At 35.3% G+C, this 27184-nt stretch overlaps 1 protein-coding gene across 1 annotated transcript in view; it reads left to right on the forward strand.

Moving 5' to 3' along the window:
- Positions 1–27184, forward strand: part of HCRTR2 (hypocretin receptor 2) — a 122174-nt gene that overhangs the window by 79003 nt on the left and 15987 nt on the right. The window contains exons 2-4 of the mRNA XM_067755851.1: positions 9789–9967; positions 17177–17420; positions 24665–24780. Coding sequence (XP_067611952.1) covers positions 9789–9967; positions 17177–17420; positions 24665–24780 — 539 coding nt within the window. The remainder of the gene's footprint in view (positions 1–9788; positions 9968–17176; positions 17421–24664; positions 24781–27184) is intronic.

A 27184-nucleotide genomic window follows, 5' to 3' on the forward strand; every position in this document is an offset into this window, starting at 1 on the left:
AGATTGACCATATATCCCTAAAGAGCTCTGAGGACAGGGTAGAGATCCAGATGGAATTTTGAGAGGCTGCACCGGGAACAAACATTCATAGTGATTTACCTGTAAAGAGTAAAAAGACATGGGTAACCAAGAAATTTATACACCCCCCCACCCCATAAAAACTCCTTTGATGCCTACTAGATGTAGCCATTAGTAGAACTGCAGATGCTAAGACTGTGGAGACTTCCTCCCTCCTCACCTTCCGCAAAGGCCAGCCTCAAAGGCCTGGGGAAACTTATTAACATGAAGTGATGCTCTGGTGTCTGGCAGATCCTATTCAGAACCCTGGTACAATTTGTGGTTGAGCCCTCCTCTGCCTCTCACAGACAGCAGAAGTCAAGCCTACCTTCTCACTCTCTTTTCTGAAGAATTTCCTTTGGACTTGATTCCTATGAATTACCATCTCCCTTGTGTTTCTCTTTTATAACCTTCTTCTATGCAGTTTCTCCAGGTATATTTGTGCCTGTGTGAAGACCCTGTCTTTCAAAATCCCTTCCCAGATGATTTATTAATTGTGGTATTGTAATTATTCCCCATACTACCTCATTGGTATCAGCATGAGAATTCCTGCCTATGTTATAATAATGAGCAGGTGCCAATGAGAAAGTTTTTGTCAGCCTGTAGACTTTTATATTTTCTTAAGGAAACAAAAACTGAAATGCATTCAGAACATTGTTGTCTTTGTTTCTATAATAACTTTTTCTTAAGTTTTCTTTCTCTTCATATTAGATAACCTTTTGGGGGGGGATCATTTCACAGCACTGAAGTGTTTCTTGACAGTGTCCCATCTGTCAGATTTGCACGAAAAGTAGTGGCATCTTTGCCTGCTGCTCTTCTGAGCACAGACAGAGAGATTTGTAGACAACTTTGCCAAGATGTGTGGGTGGAGATGGGAGACTGAGTCAGGAATTATTGGTATATTTTCCCAGGAAAAGAAGGAAGCAAAAGTAACAATAAGGGGGGCCAAAGAGGTGAGGTGCAATGAAGATGAGAAAAAGGAAAATACCTGCGGATTTCATGGAGAGTTTGTTTTACCCTTGGAGGACCACATCAATAGTCAACTTTCCTATGTGTTAAATCTACACACTGTAATGATTCTGGATGAATCCTTTCCTGCTTTCAAGATAGATTCCTCACAAGAGTTAAATAGAGGCTACCTTCTATGTGTATTCAATGGCTTTTTTGCTGTTTTTCATTTAGAAAAATAATTGTATTTCACCTTGACTCATTCATTTGTATATAATTTAAAAGAGGTTAGCCAAATTTGTCCTTTCTTAAGGATTCTTTTTGGTCTAGAATATGGTCTAGAATATCCCACTTGAAACAAGTGTATTTACTTATATGTTATAAAGAATATTACAATTCACTTAATGTTTAAAACTCACCTCTTAAGTGACAGGGTAAGCACTTTCAAAGTCTTTCACTGACACTTTGTGGCAAAAGGTGGAACTACAGTATTTTATTTTATTTTTTTTCTTTTTCCGGTACGCGGGCCTCTCACTGTTGTGGCCTCTCCCGTTGCGGAGCACGGGCTCCGGACGCGCAGTCTCAGCGGTCATGGCTCACGGGCACAGCCGCTCCGCGGCATGTGGGATCTTCCCGGACCGGGGCACGAACCCGTGTCTCCCGCATCGGCAGGCGGACTCCCAACCACTGCACCACCAGGGAAGCCCTACAGTATTTTTTAAAGTTGTTTTCTGACATGTTTTATATGGATAATATAACAAATAACAATCAAGAAATTATCTTTCATATCTGTATACATACATATGTACATTAAATAAAGAACAATCAAGACATTGCATAATCATTTAAGACACTATCTAAATTACAATATCACAACCTACTACAAACAAAACTTTGATTTCACAAAGAAATAATTTAAATTATGTATTAAAAAATCATGTGTTGGCTGTCTTTTATACTGCCATTAGAACTGAGGTATATTTGAATAACTGCGTTTTCTTTCATTATTTTAGCTGTTCATGAGTTTTTTAAAAATCATAAAATGAGCAATTAAGATTGTCCCCTGGAATTTTCATTCTGTATTTAGGAATTTTGAGGAACATTATTGTTGGGTCAAAAATTTTGTTTCCCATTTTATAGCTCCTTTTTCCATGGAAAGTGTTTTTTTTAAATTGTGATAAAGTATACACAGTTTAAAATTTACCACTTTAACCATTCCTAAGTTTACAATTCATTGGCAGTAAGTACATTCACATTGTTGTACAACCATCAGCGCTATATATCTCTGTAACATTTTTCATCTTGCGAAACTAAAATTCTTTCCTCTTAAGTAATTATAGCCCATTCTCCCCTCCCCCCAGACCTTGCAACCACATTCTTCTTTCTGTCTTAAAGGATTTGGCTACTCTAAGTACTTCATATAAATGGAATTATATAATCATTGTCCTTTTGTATCTGGCTTATGTCACTTAACACCTATATCTTGTTTTAATGTTGAAAAATTAAATAAATGTGAAAATGCTTAAAATAATTTGATATATATAGTACAGATCTTTCGAGATGCTCAGTAACATGCTAATTATATACCATGCACAGACTCCTCTTGATATTATAATATCAATTATTAGTTGCCATTTTAAGACCTAAGTGTATGTTTAATAAAAGATGCAATCTCATCAACAGATTAACAGGATATCACCTTAGTTTAAATTTTTCCAAGTGCAAGGATTGATTTGAGAGAGAAATTCACTTTGTCCATATGCAGTGTGTTAGATACTAAAACAAAAGCCAGTTTATCATAACTGCAGATTGAAGTTGCAAAAGGGTTTTATTGTACCAATATTTTATTTTCCTATTTGAAAGTCAGTTTAATCTTTGGCACATCCAGTAACAGTTTACTTTTAAAGACTGTATCTCTATGTTATGTTTTAAATCCCTCTCTACATCACAGACTACAGATGCTGTCATACAGCTGGAGTCAGGTTCCGTCTGTCGGTCCTGCAGAGCAAAGATGGGAGCTATACATCATCAGATTCTTACAGATGAAGAGATGATGAACCAAATGCGGGGTGAAAGAGGAAGGACTAAATGGACTTTTATCTTCTTGGCACCTCTGTATCTCAAAAGTCTTTTTTTCAAAATATCTGTGTTCAAGGTGGCTTTTCATTCAATCTGCATCTCTGCCTTCTGGCATCACCTTTCACCCCCATGTGCACAACCATTCCTCACTTGTTCCTGATTAATGCAGGCAGACTGTTGTAAGTGCAGACTAACCACAAACTAACTTTAACATTGGTGGATCATGATCATTCAGAGAACCGATTTCAAAAATAGTACCAAGTTCATGTCTCACATCCTGCCAAGGCTCATCAGAAGGCAGTATATGGGGAATTGAGAGCCAGGAAAATAACTGTCAGGCAGCCAAGTTCTCTGTCAAATGTCAGGCCTTAAAAGGAATGAGGAAAATAAATGCTCCATTCAGCCACTGTGTTTTTCTCTTCTTTTAAAGAACCTCATGGGTAAATGTACAATACCAAAGGCACCAATATGATACAAGTGGATGAACAAATCAATGTTATGAATATTTTTTATTGCAAAGTAAGTTTTAGGCAGTGTTTGTGTTGGGAGAAAAGCTTTCGAAACCAAGAAGAGTAAGAGAAAGGAAAAGCCCATCTCAAAATGAAAAAGAGCTTTTGAACCAGTAGAAGAATAAGAAAAAAAATACAAATACCCATAATAGTTCATAATAATTTTAGAATGTGATTCATGACGAGGAAAGGTACAACATGTAATATGTTTTTATTTCTTTGTTTTAATATTTTTTTCCTTTTAAAAATATTTTTTATTGGAGTATAGTTGATTTAAAATGTTGTGTTAGTTTCAGGTGTACAGCAAAGTGAATCAGTTATATATTTGTGTGTATGTGTGTATAGGTTATTACAGAATATTGAGTAGAGTTCCCTGTGCTATACAGTAGGTCTTGTTAACTATTTTATATATAGTAGTGTGTATGTGTTAATCCCAAGCTCCCAATCTATCCCTCCCTGTCACCCTTCCCTGCTGGTAACCATTAGTTCATTCTCTAAGTCTGTGAGTCTGTTTCTGTTTTTTAAAATAAGTTCATTTATATCATTTTGTATTAGATTCCGTATATAAGTGATATAATATGATATTTGTCTTCGTCTGACTTACTTCACAGTATGATAATCTCTAGGTCCATCTATATTGCTGCAAATGGCATTATTTCATTCTTTTTTATGGTGTAATATGGTTTTAAAAAAGAAAGAAGTCATATTGAGTTAGGCTAATTAAGAGACATTACATGAAACCAATTTTTTTGTTTGATTGGTTTGCTTTTTTGTTTGTTTGTTTTGGGGTAGGATTTAATTAGTTGAAAAGAGGATTGAAATGGAGTGTGGTCATTTCAAAAAGGAGGAATGGCATTAGCAATCGCCTGGTGTGGAATGTTGGCTATAAAGTGAGATATCAAACTTATCCTGCAGCTCTGAGTATTTTATGGGCAGCATTGCAAGACATAGAGGGAAAGTTCAATGAGAACTGGGTGGCCACCTGAGGATTGTGTACTTAATTCCAAAGAAAAGGAGAGACTCCTATTGAAATGAAAGAGTTAATATAACTGGAGTGAATGGTATCACTGGATAAAATGGATAGGAGTAAAGAGAGGCAGGGTGCAGGACCAACTATTAGGAGGTAATTGCAACATCCTAGCTAATTATTACCACAATCTGACCAGGTATTTGCAAAAGGAATAGAAAGACAATTATAGAGGTAAGAGATATCTGAGGGATTTTAAACATAAGGTATTGGGGAGAAAAAGGAAGAATGTTATATTTCAGGGAGATATAAAGTCCAGGAAGAGAATATAAGAAAAGATGATGAATTTAACTGCATAAATTTGATGTGCTACCAGGAGAAGTTTGTTTCCCTTATATCTTTAATATTTTGAATGGGGAAATGAATAAACTAATGGATATTTATTCAACTCAAACTGAGGAGATATGCACCTGAAGATGTGTGCTCAGTTCTGGATAGCTAGCTCAGAGATATCTGCTGGTAATCTGCAGCATTTTCACAATAAAGAGACCAGGGTCATGAAAGAGGTAATCCTGCTATTATGCAGGAAGGGTCTGCCAATGTTTAACCCAGAGAAACAAAGTCTTGGGGAGCAGACATAGTCATAATCTTTAGTATTTTGAATGTACATAATGTAGACACCATACTTAAGATATTGTAATTGGCACAGTAATATTATTTAACATAAATTCCAAATTCAAACTTCTCCAATTATTCCAATAATGTTTTTTTAGAATATTAATTTTCCCTCTCTTTTTCTCCCTAAGATTTAGAGGTAAAGAAACATCTACATGAGGGAACCAATTTCTAGCAATTGTATACATGTATGATCAAAGAAAAGTGTGACTTGGCTATTAGGAAATCTAACAAGATCTCAGGCTGTCTTAATAGAGAAATATTAATGAAAGCAGTCACCCTGTTCTTTTCTGTCCTGGTTAGACCACAGCTGGAAACATGTGTGCAGTTGCAGATAGCTCATTTAGAGCCATCAATGATTATCTGGAGTGTGCTCAGAATAAAGCGATCAGGGTGATGTGAGATATGAAACCCTGCATTGCACATGAGGGTTCTGGAGATATTTAGCCTCGGTAAGCAGAGGCTTGGGGAATAGCTGTGGACTTTAAATATCTCAATGGCTACTGTTATAGATTGAGCTAGAAGAACAGAGCATCAAGCCACAGAGAATTTTTCTTAAGCCTTAAAATTTAGTGAAATTTGCCCTGTTGATTTGAAAACTTGCTTTAGACTGGTGACCCGCTTTTTCTTCCAATTTCTCTATTTTAGAATGGGAATATCACCCTATCCTTACCCCAACATGACATTTTGGAAGTAGATAACTTGTTTTCTAGGTTTCACTGGTTCATAGATGAAGAGGAGTTTTGCCCTGGGAAGACCCGTACCCCAAATCTCACCCATTCTTGACTTAAATAATATGTAGGTGAGATTTGGGATTTAGAGTTGATGCTGAAATGGGTTAAGAATTTGGGGACCGTTGAGATGGAGTGAATTGTATTTTGCATGTGGGAAGAACACAAATTTTTAGGGGTCACAGGACAGACTATTATGAGTTGAATTGTGTCTCTCCCAAAATATGTGAAAGTGCTAATCCTCTGAATATCAGAATGTGACCTTATTTGGAAATAAGGTCATTGCAGATATGATTAGTTGAGTTAAAATGAGTCATACTGGAGTAGAGTGGGCCACTAATCTAATATGACTGGTGTCCTTATAAGAAGATGCCATGTGAATACAGAGAGGCAGGAGAACACCTTGTTATGATGGAGAGAGAGACTGAAGATACAGAGCTGTACCCTAGGGAAGGCCACGATAGCCAGCAAACCACCAGAAGCTGTGAGAGAGGTAAGGAAGAATTTCTCTACAGGTTTCAGAGGCAGCTTGGCCCTCCTGACACATTGATTTTGGACTTCTGGTCTCCAGAACTGTGGGACAATAAGTTTATGTTGCTTTAAAACACCCAACCTATGGTACTCTGTTAAAGCAGCCCTGGGAAACTAATACAGGTACAATGCAGAAAAAAATAGATAAGGTTTATTCCTTGGGTTCCAGGAAAGAATAAAGAACCCATGAATGGAACTGAAAGGGAAACAGATATCAACTCAACATGAACAAGAACTTGCTGGTAGGTAAAGTCAACACAAAACGTAGTTGAGGGCTTAAGCAAATCATAAATTCCCTACTATTAAAAATATGCAAGTAGAATGAATCAGGAATACTGCAGAGTTGATTTATGCATCAAGTTAGACTGAATGATCTCCAATTCCAGAATTTTATGAATGTATGTTAAAGTCCTGCCAAAGAAAGGCTGGCAGCTGCCTTCTACCTTCTGCTTCAATGATAGATGCTGGTATATAATAGAATGGCATGCAGAGTTTATAAGATTAAATCTAAGCTCGGCATTTACTAGCTATTCATCCTTAGGTAGGTTCCATAACCTCCCAAGCCTCAGTTTTCCACATGTTAGACAGGGATATTAACAATAATCATTTCATAGTGTTATTATGAAGATTAATAATTTAAATTGCTTAGAACAGGATATGGCACATAGTAAATACTATAGAAGCGTTGGTTGAGAATCTACTTGTTCTCACATTGCTTAGACATCATGCATTAACACTGTCCTCCCAGCATTGCCGTTCCTCACCTCCAAAATAGGGAGAATTGGGAGTCAAACTAGAATGGATTGCACTTTTTAAGTCTTGTTTTCTTTTCCAGATCCCAAATTGCACCATTTGGACCATTTATTGACCAAGGATCAGAAGTGTGATGTTTTTTGTCAATTTTCTCATAACAAGCCGTGATAATGTGTTAGTCGACTGCTAAGATGGGTTTGTGTGTGTGTGTGTGTGTGTGTGAGCATTTCAAGCGTTTCTGAGAAATAAAAGTTTCAGCAGCAGAATTTTCAGATAATAAAGACTATGATTTACCCTAATAAAGCTCACTTGAGTTTTTGGTACTTGTGTGCTGGAGTTAAAGGAAGATGTGAAGTTTTCACAATTAAATCCTCAGAAATTCAGGTATTTCATTAAATTGGCATCTGTTGGTGACTGAGGTAATTTCAGCTTCAGAAGCTAGTAAAAGCATTTTTCAGCATATGAAAGTCATAATAAACTGGTGCATAATTGTCAAAAAGGAATCCTCACTCAGTGACTTAAATTTAACAAATGTGCTTTTATTTCTTCACTGCATAAGGTTACTAATCACTGCATCATTTGGGTGCATAAGCGACAAATTTGACAGGGTAATGATACCCAGGTAAATTCACAGTTCCTTTCAGTGAAGCAAACCCATCAATAGATGTGGGTAGCAGTGCTTACACCTATATAGTTCTGGAACCAGTGATTATGTAACCTTTGAATATCTCAGAGGGCAGACAGAGCATCAAAGAACTATGTATTCTTTCCATAAAGAGAAGCTGAATGAGATAGCTCAACTTTTACACAGGGGGATACACTGAAGGAAAGGGAGGAAGGCTTGGCCGAGAAAGTGTGTTTCATCTGAGCTGATGTTAAGAGGCCATCAAGAGTAATAGAAAGGAGAGAGATTGAGTTTCTAGAATTTATATGTGCTTTTTTATATAACTCCTTCATTTTCACAAAAGAAGGTAGCCAATGTGGTGGAAAGACCAGCTCTTCACTTGGTGTATAAGCCCAGTTGTAACTGTGGTTCTGTGTTTTATGAGCCATTTGTCCTCAACAAGTTCCTGTGTCTCACTGACGTCATAATATATAAAACATTGGTAATGATAAATTAAACGATCTAAGGATATGAACCATCCACTTCAGTATATGGCAATAGTAAGGACTTTTTTCGTTGACTTTGTCTTTAAGGCTCTTCATCTCTTAAATGTCCCAAAGGCAGAGTTTGGGAGCAGGTAGGGGTCAATATCATGGATGAGGCAAACGTTGCAGTTCATTGAAAACTAGCGAACTCCTAATTCATCTCAACTCAGTAAATATTTCTTGAGTATTTGCTGACCACCGAAGGAGTAGAACAATAAATCAAAGATTGCTCTTTAACTCCTGGAAAATGAAATTCAAGATCAAGTAAAAATAAACACAGCCTTATGATCCATTGAAAAATGTCTTGCAAGGTAAATGAACTAATTTTTAAGCATATATTCAGCATTCACACATATTGACCATTTTGGTGAAAACACAGGACAGCCTTAAATTATCTCCCTTGGCAATATTTATTTGTGGATTTGCAGGGGTACCAATTAGCTTGATGGTGTTCCCTCATCAATAGCTATTTTCTTTGTTTAGTCACTGTCTTAGTCTGTCTAGCCTGCTGTAACTGAGTACCATGAACTGAGTGGCTAATAAAAAACAGAAGTTTTTTTCCTCACAGTTCTGGAGCCTGAGAAGTCCAAGATCATGACTGTGGCAGATTCAGTGGTCAGAGTCCATTTCCTGGTTCATAAACAGCAGCTTTTTTGCTGTATCCTCACATGGTGGAAGGGGCAAAAGATCTCTCTGGAGTTCCTTTTATAAGGATCTAATGCCCTTCATGAGGGCTCTACCCTCATGACCAAATCATTTACCAAAGACTCACCTCCTAATACCATCACATTGTGGGGGAGGATCTTTCTATTTTATTGAGGTATAATTGATTTACAATGTTGTGTTAATTACCGCAATACAACAAAGTGATTAAGTTATACATATATATACATTCTCTTTTTATATTCTTTTCCATTATGGTTTATTACAGGATATTAAATATAGTTCCCTGTGCTATACAGTAGGATCTTGTTGTTTATACATTCTATATATAATACTTTGCATCTGCTAACCCCAAACTCCCAGTCTATTCCTTCCCATGTCACCCACTTTGGCAACCACAAGTCTGTTCCTATGTCTATGAGCCTGTTTCTGTTTTGTAGATAGGTTCATTTGTGTCATATTTTAGATTTCACATATAACTGATATCATTTGGTATTTGTCTTTCTCTTTCTGACTTACTTCACTTAATATGATAATCTCTAGTTGCATCCATGTTGTTGGAAATGGCATTATTTCAGTATTTTTTATGGCTGAGTAATATTCCATTGTATATATGTACCACATCTTCTTTGAGGGGGGCGCAGTCAGGATCTTAACATATGAATTTCTGGGGAGCACAGACATTCAGTTCATAACAGTTACTATTCCTTTTTCTTTCCAAATTAGTTTGTGTGGCCGTGTGGAAGAACCACCACATGAGGACGGTGACCAATTACTTCATCGTCAACCTTTCTCTGGCTGACGTGCTCGTGACCATCACCTGCCTTCCAGCCACTTTAGTAGTGGACATCACTGAGACCTGGTTCTTTGGACAATCCCTCTGTAAAGTGATTCCTTATTTACAGGTAATTATTTTTCACACTTTTGGGGTTCAAACACAGAAACTACTGAAAAAGTATAGTCATTTTCAATTATATTCATGGCCCTTTGGTAAATTACCTAGTGAGCTAAGAGAGAAATATACTTGCTTAAGGAACTGGTAAACTTAAGGAAAGTAATACCAGGTAAACAAGGTAAGTTCTGGGTAAAAACAAAGTGTCAGAATTCTCAAGTCATCAATAAATGCTGCACAAACCTTTTACCTATTTGGTCTCTAATTTTCTGATTATAAAATAAGGAACTTGACCAAATTAATGATTCAGCCTTTCCCAGTCCAAGTAATTGAGGACTATCTGTTTTTATAAGTTGTCTCATTTACTACTGAGAAATCAAAAGCTATATGATCAAAGCAGTACAGGGAACAGGTTATAGTGCAGGTTTTGAATTAAACTACCAGGAATCTGGTAGAGAATCTTTGCAATCTCTATTCTGCCATTCACCTATTGTATGCTATTGAGCCAAATATGTAAGCTCTTTGAGATTCACTTATTTTAAAAGATTAATAATTTTAATTATAACTATCTCTTATGGTGGTTGGATTAGCTTACTTAGATAATTTATATGAACCACTTGGCATAGGGATTGCTCTCTGGAAGACAATGACCTTATAAAAACATAGTACGTTCTCAGTAAACATCAGTCATGGTCATCAGAATTAGATGTTTTATTTTTCAGTTCTGAAAATAGCTTTCCTATAACTAGTTTCTCTACAAGAAATTAAGAACAAACACTTCCAGAGAATAATTTTCTGATTGATATTCTGATAGCTCTAAAATCTTTAAAAATTTTCCCAAGCTGGTGTCCAGAGCCACAGTTCTAAAAGACATGGATTTTCTTTAGCAATTGGACAGTGAGTGAAATGGTGGCCACTCCCTACTGGTTCCCTTGACCACCCTCCACCTCCGGATATTTATTCCATCCAGGGTTCCAGTTGGTTTCATAAGATTTGGAGGAAATGACAATATGCTCCCAATAATGACAAGTTGGGGAAGTTAGAACAACTGAATCTAGATACAGACCTTACGCTCTTCAGAAAATGGACTCAAAATGGATCATAGACCTAAATGTAAAATGCAAAACTATGAAACTCCCAGAAGATACCATAGAAGAAAATCTAGATGACCTTTGGTGTTTTGATGACTTTTTATATATAACACCAAAAGCCTGATGATTGAAATAAATCACTGATAAGCTGAATTCATTAAAATTGAAAACGGCTGCTTTGCAAAAGTCAATGTAAAGAGAATACAAAGACAAGGCACAGACTGGGAGAAAATATTTGCAAAAGACATGATGATAAGGAACTTTTATCTAAAATATACAGAGAGTTGTTAAAGTTCAACAGTATGGAAGCAAACAACCCAATTAAAATATGGGCCAAAGACCTTAACAGACACCTCACCAAAGAAGATATACAAGTAGCAAAGAAACATAGGAAAATATGTCCCTCATCACATATCATAAGCGAAATGCAAATTAAAATAATGAGATATCACTGCACACCTATTAGAATGGCCAAACTATGGAACCCTGATAATACCAAAAGCTGGCAAGGATGTGGAGCAACAGGAATGCTCATTCATTGCTAGTAGGAATGCTGCAAAATGTTACAGCCACTTTGGAAGACTGATTTTTTTTTTTACAAATTTAAACATAGTCCCAACATATGATCCAGCAATTGCATTCCTGAAAATTTACATCCACACAACAACTTGCATGCAAATGTTTACAGCAGCTTTATCTATCATTACTAAAACTTGGAAGTAACCAAGATGTCCTTCAGTAGATGAATGGGTAAATAAACTGGGGTACAACCCGGTAATAGATTATTATTCAGTGATTAAAAGAAATGAGTCATCAAGCAATAAAAAGACATGGAGGCGGCTTCCCTGGTGGCGCAGTGGTTGAGAGTCTGCCTGCTGATGCAAGGGACATGGGTTCGTGCCCCGGTCCAGGAAGATCCCACATGCCGTGGAGCGACTGGGCCCGTGAGCCATGGCCGTTGAGCCTGCTCATCTGGAGCCTGTGCTCCGCAACGGGAGAGGCCACAACAGTGAGAGGCCCACATACCGCAAAAAAAAAAGACATGGAGGAACATTAAATACTTATTACTAAGTGAAAGAAGCCAATCTGAGAAGGCTATGTACTGCATAATTCCAATAACATGACATTAGGAAAAAAGACAAAACTATGGAGATAGTAAAAAATATGAGTGGTTGTCAGGGGTTGGAAGGGATGAACAGGCAGAGCACAGAGGATTTTTAATGCAGTATAACGTAGGATATTATAATGTTGGATACATGTCCTTATACATTTGTCCAAATGTACAACATCAAGAGTGTACTGATTATGGTGTGCCAATGTAAGTTCACCAATTATATCAAATGTACCACTATGGTGGGGGATGTTGATCATGCGGGAGGCTATGTGGGAACAGGGGGTATAGGGAAATCTTTGTACCTTCTCCTCAGTTTTGCTGTGGTCTTAAAAGTACTCCAAAAGTGAAGTCTTGGGAAAAACAAAAGATGAGAGAGACCACAAATAGCTCATTATTAGAAATTATATAAATTAGGCTTTTGGATCTGAAATGTTACAAAGAGACCTTTACCTCAATAGTTCTACAATGACTCATTATAAAAAGAAATAATACATTTTTAGGCCAGACCTCACTGATAGACTACTAAGTGGGAAATGTCATGAAAGTTATAAGCCTCATTGCAAGCATTAAGTTTAACTGCAAGGCTAGTTTTGTCAGTCATCTGAAAATCATGAGTGGGTTACAAAAATAAACTATAGCAAAAATTTTTGAGAGAAAGAGTACATTGAGCAACAGGGAAAAATATCACCATAGAAAAAAATCACTAAGCAATGGGTCTTATGATTACGTGGAGACACTGGGAAAATCATAAATAGCAGAGAATTCTAATATGTCACCATTTCTGTGGTGCTTCCAGAAAGTTTTTTAAATTTCTCTTGGTTCCAGTAACCACCCAGGGGGAAATTTGGGGGATCTTTTTAAGTTTTAAGATGGCTTAAGTTGCCCAGAATCTTTTATTGGCTGAGTTGTTCTCTCTGCAAACCAGAAGTTTCCCTGATGGAGAGTGGGGTGATGGAGAGGGATGCATCACCCTGTAATAGGTGCAGCCCTGCTCTAATGCACAGCAATACCTTCTTATAGACTAGGTATTCCAGATTCTCTTACGTGGATGCAAGGACATATTGAAAGCAATGTGCAACCATGAATGAGGCAGGGCATGGGTCTCTCCTAATGTTCATTATGACAGTATTCTTTCCAGCAGCACAACTTAACAAGTCTTACAGTTGAAAGAACATCTTCATCTCTTGATAGCTTCTATCTGCTTCTCTATAAAGTGTCCAGTTTAGTCAACTTGACTAAACCACAGAGGATCAACAGTTGATCCTCTTCACCATAGATCAAGGACAAAACTATTAATAACCACAAGATCTGACCCATTCATTACCTCATTCAACATTACTTCTTGATGGAAAGTTGTAAATGCACAAAAATATTGAGGCACTGGTATAACTCACATCTCCAAATTCTCTCAATATTTATTGTCCATTTTCCATAGAATTTTCCCAAGTAGAAGGAATAGGGCCAATGTGCAATAAGCCAATCATCTGAGTAGTTTTTTTTTCCCTTAATGGTGATGTTCTGAAACCAATGGTCCCTCATATGATACTTATGTCCTACTGAGTATTTAAAAACATATACAAAACACCCAGCCAAATTTTAAGGTTATTTGGTTGCATTTAGGATTCTTTGGACATTTACTAATTTCCTATTATTTATATGTTCTTTTTCTTCTAAATACAATTCAATGCAATCTTTAGATTTATGAGTGGTATGCTGTAAGACTTCAGCAAACTCTCATCAATCTTAAAAATCTTACAAATATAATAAAACTTAGCTAACTAATTAAAATATCCCTTTTATATCTTTAATCACTCCATAGGTCTACTACCAGTAACATTTATTGGGCTATTTGCTGAATAATTATCATGAATTTCTAGAAAAAATGTAAAATATTTCACTTTTCTTCTCACACATACAGGAGCAGTTGACTGCTTTTTCAGAATGACATTTTTTTGTAACTGCAGAAGAGGTTCTGCACAGGAAATGCCAGGAAAAGTAGAACCAAAGCCAACTGAGTTTTGGGTGTCGGGTGATGGGACAGGCTCCCTCACTCTCAGTCACACGTCTCCACCTTCCAATCCATTAATGCCTGTCATCCAAACTTGTGATTTGGCAAAATTTCCATTTCTACTTGTCATGGATCTCTGAGTCCCTTTTGTCACATTTATATGCTAGCGTGAAACTGAGTCCTCTACCAAAGAAAGCTTCCCATGTTGCCCTGAACACAGGGTACTCATAGGATGGGTGCAAGATAAAGCACCGACAGCAAAAGAAAGTTCACATCATCTCACTTCACTCACAATGTTCATGGTTCACACTACATTCATTTCTCAAATGATTTATTATCAAATTGACTTGAGCTAATATTAAAATCTCAATGAAAAAGGCACATTTAAGTGCACTCCTACAAGTGAAAAGCAACAACAAAACTCTCATTTATAATCACTTATGATAAGGTGCAATTATATATCCCCTTCAAGAAAATCATGTAAATTGGATGCTAATTGTATACTAGAGTATATTATACACCAGCAAATGTAGCACTCAAACAGTAACTATCAAATCACTGATGGTCAATGGTCCATGCAATGGATTCTACTGCTAGATTAACCGAACCAGCATGTTCTCGCATGAGAAGGCACTGCACCTTGGCTTACTGTTGACACTGGACAGCCATCTCTCAAGTGCACTGTTTTGAATTGATTATTACTATCTAACAGTAGAGGGAACTAATAGAAATGACTTCAGAATTTGAACCACACTACTTCTATCCCATTCACCCATGTTGATTAGAATTCATGAAAAATAAAACACTAGGTCTTGATGAGCATTTTACATTTCTAATTGGTAGAGAGCATAAATATAGCCCTGGCTCAGCAACTATGAAATGGCAACTGTGCAGAGCTAGAAGACCACTGTCTTTTTCCCAGGTTGGCAAGGGTATGGAAGGACCCTGGGTGCTTGACACGTTCTCAGGGAAGAAATGGAAGTTGGAGGAGAAGAGGACAATTGAGAAAGAGGTGTGAATGCTCTCTGAGACAGCACCAAGGAATTGCCAGGTGCCATCAACCAAGCCTTCTCTAGTAGAGTTCATCCCTTTAGGATTACACCTAAAACGAAATTAGCCTCCAAGAATTTAGCATAGTTTACACCTTTATTTGTAATTTCTATGACTGCACTTCACCGAAAAGCAGTCTGTTCCTATTAAAATCTAGAACTCCAAGCTCAGGAATAGAAGAGAATACTAATAGTATAATGACCATCATCGTGTCATAATCATAATAAGGAATAACAAACACTTGCACAGCATTTATATACCAGCCCTGGACTAGGTGTTTCCCATCTCAACTGACGGTTCCTACAATTCCATGGACAGCTACGATTATCAGGCATTCTCACACAGATGAGAAAACTGAGGCATAGAGAGGTTAAGTGACTTACCCAAGATCATGCATTTGGCAAGTGCAGTGGGGTACATACCCAGGAAACCTGGTAGTGGAATTGACTCCAACCACACTCTGCTGCCTTTTCCAAAGAGAATCAAAAGAATCAGAGTTGGCAAGCATCTCATCCCATCATTTTACTCATTTAATAGAAAAATAAATGAACAAACAATAACCCATCCACATTTTACCTACAGCTCTTAAGTAGGGGACCCATATTGTGCAGCTAGCTGGGAGGAGATGAGAATGGATATGTGGTCCTAATCCTTAACCCAGAGCCTTTCCTGCTGGGCTGGACCAGCCCTTAGATCCTTCTCTCTCATCTGTACCTACAGTCAGTGCATCGACAAGGAAGGTCCTGATGTAAGAAGCAGAGAGACCTGCTCATTCACATTTTATGGGATCAGTACAACTAGGACAGAAAAATATAGAAAGATGACTGTGCCATATATATTACCTTAGATTGAGGTTTATGACTATTCCTTAATTCAAAAAAATATTTATTAAGCACGTCAAGCACTGTGTCAGGTACTGTTTTGTGAACACAACAGTCCCTCCTGCCATTGGTCTTTGTTCCAATAGAGAAGATAAACAGTAAATTAATGAATTAAAGAAAATAATTGTACTGTAAATGTTGAGAAGAAAATAAATAGAAATCTGTAAAAGATATATCAGAAAAGAGCAAGAAGCTTGTTTTTAAAGAGAGAGTTTTGAGATAATTGATTTTGTCAGAACCAATGGTCCAATCATCCAGTATAGAATACACTAAATATAATTACATAAACTGATCATGTGGGGATAAGCATGCTTGACATATTTCTTTACTATTTTCTTAAAGTTCCAAGTTAAAGTATTGTTTGTGGTGCTATTATATAGAAATCTGGATTGGGTGAACCTATTTGAATTTTAGAGGCAGGTTGCTTATTCCAGCAATGAGCAAACTATGGTAAGGAGATTCATATAAAGAATTATTTTTTATCGTGACTCATGCCTTTCTTTGGGTGTAACATGTTGGAAATGAACTAATGTACAAATAACCTTGATTATTTAAAAATAGGAAATGAGATACCTATAATTCAAAAATACTAATTAAATGCAATTTCAACCAGATTCTTGTATGATAATTTAAACGAAATACATGTCATTGTATTATTCTCTATAAGTGACAGAGAACTTTCCATTTCAGACTAAACATATATATTTTACTATTTTTTCATTCCAAGATAAGATTTCCCCTATCAATAGAAAAATTTCAAGACAAAATCATGATTGTCATTATTTAAAGAATGCCATATTATAGATTAAAACATTTAGCATAAAAAAAGATTGCAAGGCTTGTATAGTACATTTTTATGTTTAACGGAAAGAAGGTATTCTTTTCCCTGATACATTTCTAATATTATTTTTTTGGCAGAGTTTTTTCTTTTTTTAATAGAAAGCACTTGTGTGAAATGTTTTTTGACAACTTTGAATCTGGTTATCTGTGTGCCTATGTTTCTGACAGGGTAAAAGTACTGAGAGTGGTCCATGTAACACCCGGTGCTTCCCTTGTACTACCTTCTTTTCCTCTCTAGACCGTGTCAGTGTCTGTGTCTGTCCTCACACTGAGCTGCATTGCCTTGGATCGGTGGTATGCGATCTGTCACCCTTTGATGTTTAAGAGCACAGCCAAGCGGGCCCGGAACAGCATCATCATCATCTGGATCGTGTCCTGCATCATAATGATCCCTCAGGCCATCGTCATGGAGTGCAGCACCATGCTCCCTGGCTTAGCCAATAAAACCACTCTCTTTACAGTCTGTGATGAGCACTGGGGCGGTAAGTCCATTGTGGCCCTTGCATTTATATGACAGCTGCAAATTGAAAATCTAATTTGCATAGCCCTTGTAAAGCTGGCCTCGTGTATTTTATTGGCATTTGTTAATATCGTTTATTTTATAACATGGTAGAACATAGTATTGTCTCAGGTGTCAGGTTCCCTAATGGGCTTCAAATACAACTGGATTTTTCATTTTAAAACCATGTCTGGCCTGGGAACATGGATGTCTTGCCCGTGGACCTATGCTGTTCTCTGAGTCAGATTAGCTACACACGTTTTCTCTATTCATAATATAGTAAACTGATACATTTTATCACTAGCATAATTATTTTCTGACTTAAGAATTACACTAATTATGAAATTATGAATCTTTTTTGGTTTCCCATCTGATATGTTCAGTGGTTAAATTTAAACAATCAAGTTAGGAGGCCTTATGCTCCTTTGGTTCAAAACTCTCAGCAACAGTCTTTGAGGTTTTCCTGTAATAGTGGAAACACCTTTATCAATGCCTAGTGGTGGCACAAATCTGGACACAGCAAAGGATGAAAGAAAATAAAATAATCCTGCATTTCAACACTAGTTACAAAATTATCACACGGAATTTAAAGGAAACAATCTGTTCTCTTCTGGGTAAATATATTACAATGGCTCATATTTAAACTGTAAACATTAGGAAAGCATTTGTTTACTGGAAAGATGTATCAACAGAGGCAGTGCACGCCAAGGATTGTTCATGGACCTGGTATTTTCAAGCATATGAATCTCTGAATTCATGTTAATTCCTACCTTGATTCTTTTATTGGAACACTGAAAAGAGGAAAATCAGGAACTGAAAAATTAGGCATATGTTTCCACTGCAGCAAGATAAAACTCAAAAGACACTGAGATTATTCCATATGTTATCCAAAGACCTATAATAATTAAAATTTCAAAATTTGCTTTATCTATTACTGTAAATATTAAATACTCCTTTTAAAAATTGAGATTTATCCTTTCTTTCAATTGCAATTCTTTTGCTGTATTTCTTTCTGTATCTTCTTCAGTTTTTCCCAAGTTTCCCCATTAACAATGAAGACAAAACCAAAATGAGTAGAAAGTTCCAGAATGATAGAAATATTTCTTAAGTGTCTTCGGTCCCATTTATTTAATGTTCAAACAACATCTTGAGTACTTAGGATATGCCAGAAATTGTGCCAACCTGAAGAGAAATAGACTCTGCCCAAGGGAACCCGTTGTATATAATGAGGCTGAAATGCAAATAAATAAAGGTTTATAGTGTGATTAGTATTTTAATATACTTATATACAAAGTGCTAGGAGCACAAGTGAGAGGACAGACTCAGTCCTGGTCATGTGAACAAAAGTTTATAAGGACCTGCTAACATTTCAGCAAAGCATTAAAGATGAGCAGGGAGGAAGCTCAAGGGGCAGTTCATTTGCTCAGGGTTTGAACTCTGTTCTCTCAGAATGAACTTGTTTTGCCTTTTGATTTGACTATGCCTTAATGTTTAAGTATCTCACTTATTTTCAGTTTAAGAAAGACTTTAAAAATGTGGAGATTCACTAGCATGAGTGTGATTCTCTTTCAATGTACAATTTAATAATTTGACCAATTAAATGATGATAATCTACCAAAAAAAAAAATGAGCAGGGCTTTTCCAGACAAGGAAGAGGGAAAAGGGTGTCCTAGGAAGCAGGAAAACTCACACAATGGGCACCATTCCTTGAAGAAGAAAGGAAGAGAGTCCAAACTTGTAGCTTCTGGAATGCAGTCTAAAGAACTGTGTTTGGGAAAAGGTGGGCTGGGAGCCAAATATGACATATCTCTTATTATTATCTAATTCCTATGCAATGAGTTATATTTGGAAAAGAGCCTAAAGATCTCTTGATCAGAATGCTTAGTTAATCATGATGAAACTGAACCATAAATTAAATTATTTGCTCAATATTATGAAGCACATTTAAATATAAGTGTTACCAAACCCGGGTTTGGCTGCTCGTCACTCAGAAGTCAATACTCAAGAGGCAAGTGTCAGTAGAAAGGAAAGGTGTGTTAATCAGAAAAGCTGGCAATCTGGGGAGAAGGTGGACTCATGTCCTGAGACCACCTCCAAAGATTCTGCTCAGCCCTGACAGTTTTTGAAGGGAAAAAAGGGGGAAGAATCTCAGTGTATCATCTAGGCAGGAGTTTGGATTCTGCATCATTCTCCATTGAGTGTAGGCTGGCTGACTCTCTCTTCTTTATCTTGCCCATGTGGGCTGCCTGCAGGATTGCTAAGGGGGCTGTTGGGGGTAGAGAGCTAGTCATTCTTTAACTGTTTAATTCTTCATTCTTACTTCTTTTAATCTAGGTAAAGAATCCACAGGTTAGACAAGGCACCGTGTGTGTTCAGGAGAGCATAAGTCAGGAGTTAGTTTCAATTGCCTAGTGATCTCATTCCTATAATTAGATTCTTTTAAGGTTAGAGGGGAACAGAAATGGGCAAACAGGAAAGGTGCAAAAGAGCTGCTTTCAGAAGCTTCCAACTCACAAGCTGGGATTCTTTAAGTTTACGGAGATGGTAATTAGATTAAAATTCCCACCTATTATTCAATATGTGTCAGTAGTATTTTCTCTAAAGTATTTGGGTAATTAATTTCATTTATAAGTCTGTGGACTGATTTTATAAACTTGTCCTTTTTTTAGTGTTGCCCTGAATGATCAAGTTGCATTAACTCCCATGAGCAAAAGGATTGCAGAACTAGGGAATCCTGTTAGTCATCATGATTAAGTAAATAGCTGCATCATTTTCTAATTAACTTTGAGCAACAGATATAAATATATAAAAGGCATCCCAACCTCTCACATTTTATTACTTAACTATAGAAGGGATATTTTCCTTAAAAAAAAGAAGTTATTGTCAAATACCTAAAAATCTAAACTCAGTCTTCAGAAGTCATTTAGGAAAGCTATTTGAAAGTGATTTTATATTAGCATAAAATTACTTAAAATGATTTTAAAAGCTAAGTGATGCTGAATTGAGTTGATCATCCACAAAATCAAGCAATAAAATCTGTGACATTAGTTTTTCGTATATTAAATGAAATTATCAATAACTTCATGTTCTTAAGAAGAATATGAAAAATTAAAAGCAGATTCTTATTATTCTGCTCATTAGACATTTAGTTTATTTTAATGATTTTTACATTAGCATAAGCTTTGTTAATATAAGTTATTTATAAATCTAGGTTTAACTTAAAATTTTAAAGCTTGGACATATATGTGATAGTCACAACTTAAAATCACCATAGACAATTATATTTTACAGGGTTAGCTCTCTAAAGTTCAAACCTTTTGAAAGTCCATTTAATCCCATTTTAAAAAAATTTGTTGTGAAATATCTTTTATTTGCTATTAACTCATAAACTGATTTCTTATCTTTATCCTAAGTTAAATCAATTATTTGGTTATAAAAGTAAACAGAGATATCATTATGGTCCTACAACCAATATTACAATGTGGAAAGAGTCAGTAAACTATGTGGTCACTTGATTCATATCTATCAAATAACTTTTGGGAAAGTCTTGCAAATGCTGTCTCGCTCATGGTGCAAAATAACTGAGAACTCCATCTTACTGGAAATAAGACCACAAATATGTAATATTTTATGGATACATTACTTCTGCAACTCATTATGTTGATCATTGCCTATGGCTTGTTCAAAAAAAGACCACAAACTATTCAGTTCTTGGCAGACCCACTTGACACTCAAAAACAAATAAAATGTGTTAATATTTATTTTAATGATGTTTAAATTATGTTTTTGTGTATGCTTACTGTTTGCATCAATCACATCCATTCACACTTCTGAAAGTTTAAAATTCTTCCAGAATTATAACCATACATTCTTGATTGCTTGGTTTGTAAATGCATAGTTTCACAGGATAGATCCTATTGGAAGAAATTAACTGTCTTTTCCCACTCAATCCAAGATATGTTTTACTAGTAATTCATCCAACTTTTAATGAGCATGTACTGTTTGTCAAACATTGTTTTGGATGCCAGGGATTTATAATCTCCCTCCTCTTGGATTGTACTGCCAAATTATTCTTTGGTGGTCTGAAAAATAATAATAATAGTGGAGCCCTTCCTTATATTCAAGCTAATTATGGTATCTGGCCTATTATGAGATTTGGAAAGTATATACATATGTGTGTTTATTAATAGGAACATTTATTGAAAACACTTATTAGGGAGAAGATAATAAAATATATTACAGATTCAGATAAAGTTTTATGGATACATGAACTTGGAAAAGACTCTCCAAATTGAATATTTGGAAAATTATATTTAACTTAATTTTCCATTGAATCCTTGAGAGGTGTAACATGAAGGAGAAAATGTTTGTCATTTTTAGGTAATTATATTAACATGTTCACTCAACAATGGACCTTAACTCACCTAAGAGAAGTTAAGCTTTATCTATCTAATACCTGACATTTTTCTTTAATCTCTGATTTCAAAGACTAAAGAAAGATCCATATTTACTCCTTATTTGTTGGTTTGATATACATACAATAATGTATGCAGATTATGCCTATTCATCCGTTGAGTAGAGACACGAAATTTTAACGGTTGTCAATCTTTAAAATGCTGTTTTCTAATTTAGGGAATGCTTAAGTGAACAAATTTCATGTAGCTACTGTCTAGACATATGTCTTAAAATATATTAAATATATTGCTTATCAAGTGTAGAGAAACTTCAAAGATAGTTTCAACACATATAATTTAAACTTTCAATGGCATTTCTGGGTTTTCAATTAGCTTAGACTCTAAGCATGAAATGAGGAATCTAAGACGATCATGTTTCCCCAATTATCTATAATAATCTCTTTATTAAAACAATCTATCTTAGCCTGCAAGTGTAATTTTGCTTGATCAATTTTTCTCTATGTTGGTGTTCATTATCATAATATGCATTTACCAGCCAATTACATATTTTTCTAACTATTTATAAATATACTGGTTGCAGAATGAGCTTTCTTTCCCGTCTAAAACTCCAGACTGTTATCACAGCGATGGTATCCATCTCTGCAGTTTAAAAATAAATGACCTACCAAATCTACCTTTCTCCACTCACTCAATTTAATTGTCTGATGCAGACATCAGGGATTCACAGGTATGTAAGCTTTAAAGGTATATTTTTTTTGTGGGAAGCTTATACGACATTTTCTTCAAAACAAATAGAAGTTCAAAGCCACTCAGGTGCCTGGGAAGTGCCGAGGTCACTCTCCAGCTCCTTTGAAATTGGCTCTGCAAATGCTGCATGGCACTTTGAATGCTGCGGCACTTCAAAGGGAAAGACTGTTTGCTATTCCTCCAGTCAGGCTGCTCAGATTCTATCACTTTTTATGTAACTGGCTTGTTTTGCAGGACAAACTTGAAAGGAAGTTAGAAACTGAAGCTGATGAGCTAGATGTGAGCCACCTGGGCCCCAGAGAAGCTAAAAATGACACATCAAATTGGTCTTTTAGAGCTCCTGGTAGCACACACACCCTGCTGTGTGCTCTAAAGATTGTAGTGGAGAAAAACATCTGTCTGAGAAAGAAGACAGTTTTAGGAGTAAAAATAAGAAGAATATTAAACTCTAGAAGACAAGACTATGAAATCAATACTGTGGAGGATATGTTGACTTACTAGAACATATACAAAATTCCTCTCTAAGTAAGTTGTGCATGTGTGTTAATGCATGTACTTTTAATAAAAATGAGATTTTTAGGGTTCTTTAAACTTAGATGTCAAACCAATATGGGTATTTTCTTTTTTGGATATCCATCTTACTTATCAGGGATAAGCACATATAGGTTTGTAGTGATTGCTTATTTATCATTAATTCTATGTGCACAGGTAATACGTATCACATATTGATATGAGGATATGTTGATATGTTGAAAATATATTCAGTAAGAATTCAATGAATGTTCAATAATTGTTATCAGTCACTATGGTCATCATCATAATCATTATTGGTTAATCCTCAGTATAAATTGCTCTTACCACGTTTGACCACATAACCGAGTCTTCATGCTTCTACATATTTTCTGAAGTAACGAAAATAATAAAATCCATGAAAGTGATAGCATCATCCTTCCATAATAGTGTAGAACAAATCCCATTGCCAATATCAAAGTCAAAATAAGTTATGTAATTTTTAGAATTTTAAAAAAAAACCTTTGTTTTATTAGCATTTAGTTAGAATTGTATCAAATTATTGGCATTTAATGTCTATGGTATCCATTTAGGATATATTGTTTCTTGTTTTACATTTAAGTAAAAGTAGCTTGATCAGTGTGATATATTCAAATACTAGTTAAAGGGAAATATCCCTTAAAGTGTTTTAAAAGTCAGTAATGGATATATTTTAGAAAAATTAAAAATTAATATTAAGCCACAGTGCCAATTGATTGACTCCTTATAAATGCCCTAATCTGTGATATGTATTACCTGTGCACATAGAATTAATGACAAATAAGCAATCACTACAATCCTATATGTGCTTATGCCTGATAAGTAAGATGGATATCAAAAAAAAGAAAATACCCATATTGGTTTGAAATCTAATTTTAAAGAACCCTAAAAATCTCATTTTTATTAAAAGTACATGCATTAACACACGTGCACAACTTACTTAAAGAGGAATTTTGTATATGTCCTAGTAGGCCAATAAAAATAATCATTATCAAATGTTTGCTGTTTTAGTTTTCAAAAAACTTTCTGAATTCATATTTGGAGATACAACTGGGAATATTTTCTCATCTCTCAAGAGAGAAATGAAGAGGAATCAACTTAGTTTACTGTCTTTTTCCATTTTAACAAAAACATTAGCAATTAAGTTTTGATTGAGTAATGTCCCTCCTTGCAAATCCAAGTATTGGACAATCCAAATTAATTTTTATTGATTAAACAGATGTAATTAAGAGAAAAAAAGGCTTTTTGATAAATGAATACTTGACTGGAAAGACTGTAGTAACACAAATTAAGAAATGGCTAATTGTTCTTCCTCTCTGAGTAGATTACATGACATTAAGACTTTGCATTTAGTACTTAAATGTAAGTGTTAATATTATAAATCATTTTTCCCTTTTGTGTATATAACATAACAGTAAAATCATATAGAAGGTAATTTTGAAGGCAAAACATTGACAGATGTACTTTTAAAAAGTCTATGAATTATAATATTTTATTATTTTAACTTTCATTCCAGGTGAAATTTACCCCAAGATGTATCACATCTGTTTCTTTCTGGTGACCTACATGGCACCACTGTGTCTTATGGTGTTGGCCTATCTGCAAATATTTCGTAAACTCTGGTGCCGACAGGTAAGTAATTTCAAATAACTTTCTTGTGTTTTCCTTAGGATGTCCTTAAAAACAAAATTTAAGAGTGAATTGAACCAATATAATATGCTTAGCAAAGGATTGTGTGTTCTAAAATAATGAGGCCTTAGTCATGAACATATGTTTAGGCATTTTTTAGGGTGATATTTAGGGAATGTTATTTATGAACTGCCTTAATGACTAAATTTTAAACCTCTGTGATTAATCGACTTGATTTTTGTCTAGGAATAATATTGTAAATTTTACTTTTTATGAGAAATAAATAAAAATTCCTTTAAAGTTTCCTGAGACTGTAAGTAAAGATGTATGTAATACATTTTTGATGAGATGTATGTAATACATTTTTATTATAGGGTTAAATCTCCAACTTCAAAGATCTTATTTTTTTTTCAGAACAGTAGAAGAGTCAAGCAGAATTGAGAATTTTAAAAATTGTTTATGCTAATTTGTACTGAAATGTTAGATAATTTTGCTATGTATTCATTCACTCATTTATTAACTCAGTGAATGTATTCATTCACTCAGTTATTCATTCATCAAATATTTATATTACTTTTGCATGCATGTCTGATAAAAAGCTAAATGTTCTAGTCTGTGTCATTGGTGAATTCATAGTCTAGAGGAAGGAAACAGTTCCAGGGCAAAAATCACCTTAAAAAATATAAGCAAAGGGGATCAGAGAAAAGCTTAGTGGAGGTGGATCTAATTCAGACCAGGAGACATTTAAGCTGAATCATGATGACTCTAAGGAAATCGACGAACATGTAAAGGTACAGACAAAGAATATAACTCAGCTTCTTGTACTTGTAAATTGTATCTTAAAATGCCACATTTCTCAGAAATGTATCTCTTTTTTCCTAAATTTATTGCCAGTATGTTGAGCTTATCAGGCTTGTGGAAAGCCACACACTTAGTCTGTTTGTTCTGACATATTTTATCCAACTGAAAGAATTTACTGGGCCACTTTACTCATTTAAAGGATTTCATAAACGTTTTATTTGGTTTTTGTCTGAGGATGAGTCTTAATCTGGGTCTTCTTCAACCCTTGTTATTCAAAGCGATTTTCAAGATCATCTTTTACTTCTTGTATATGAGCAATCAACCCCGTATGTCTCATAATTCCAAATGTTTTTGTTTCCTCTATTTTTGTAAAGAAGTCACTTCTTTTCTGACCTTATAAATGCATTCTGTTCCCCAGTCTTTGTAACTAAAATAACAAATGTGTATCACTGTAAACCATGAGTGGTGATTTTCCACATCGTAGGGATAGTTTCCTTAACAATCTCCACCTGGCCAGTGGGAGTGAATGACCAGAACTGATATAATACAGAAGTCAAAAACACAGACTCAAGGTCCTGACTGCATGAGTTTAAATTCTAACCCTGCCATTTAACAGATGTGGGAGTTTTGTCAATTACTTAAATTTCTGTGCCAAGCAGGGGTGCATAGCATCTACCTCACACTTATTAGATGAATTAATTCAAGTGCCTCAAGCATAGAAAGTGCTCATTAAATAAAATATCATAATAGTATATGCTGTTATTTAGGCTTTCACCTCATTCTGCTTATATTTCTAAAATAATAAGCATGTGTTGAATTGATGTTTGTGAATACTTTCTTAGATAGATCTCTTTCATAGTACTTTTAAGTAACATGAAAATGACTTTTTATTTGTCTGTCTGCTCTAATCTACTAAGATGGAGACAGTACACACTAGCCTTGATCTTGTAGCCCTCCACCTAGTACATGCATAGCACATATCAGTTGCTTGATAAATACGTTATAAGAAAAAATTTAGTGGAAGAATAAGAGAAAGTGCTGGGAAAGTTTAGATAGAAGAGGAAAGAGAGGAATCCATTGCTCAGTTACTCAGAACAAAGTTCATAGAAAAATTAGAATTTGAAAAATTCTTGAAGAAGATAAAACTTTGATGAGCATGTAGGCATAAAGATAATTTAGATTGATATTTTGACTAAGAATATTCAGTGTTAAGTGCATTTCCTACTTCCATATTTTTACTGGGTAGTGTGCATTAAACATAAGAAATGCTTATATTTGCTTATTCATTTATTTACAGAATGACATAACTTTAAAATTTCTTGGGTGTACATAAATCTGTCTCGTTCATCATCATCTTCCCAACACTTAACATGTTACCTTGCACAAAAAAGTATTCAAAAAATGTTTGTTAAATAATTAGATAACTACCAAATCTCAACCAGTTTACTTCTTCATTATTTAAGCTTATAGTTCTCCATTTCTCAAACTCTAAAGTAAGCTCAAAATTGTATTGCAGGCTTAGAAATAATCCACATTCTTTTGATGAAGTGTCCTGGTTAGTACAAGCCACATGATCCAGAAGATTTGCAGTAAAATGCTTGGACTG

This window comes from Pseudorca crassidens, chromosome 10, assembly GCF_039906515.1.
Source record: "Pseudorca crassidens isolate mPseCra1 chromosome 10, mPseCra1.hap1, whole genome shotgun sequence".
NCBI lineage: Eukaryota > Metazoa > Chordata > Mammalia > Artiodactyla > Delphinidae > Pseudorca > Pseudorca crassidens.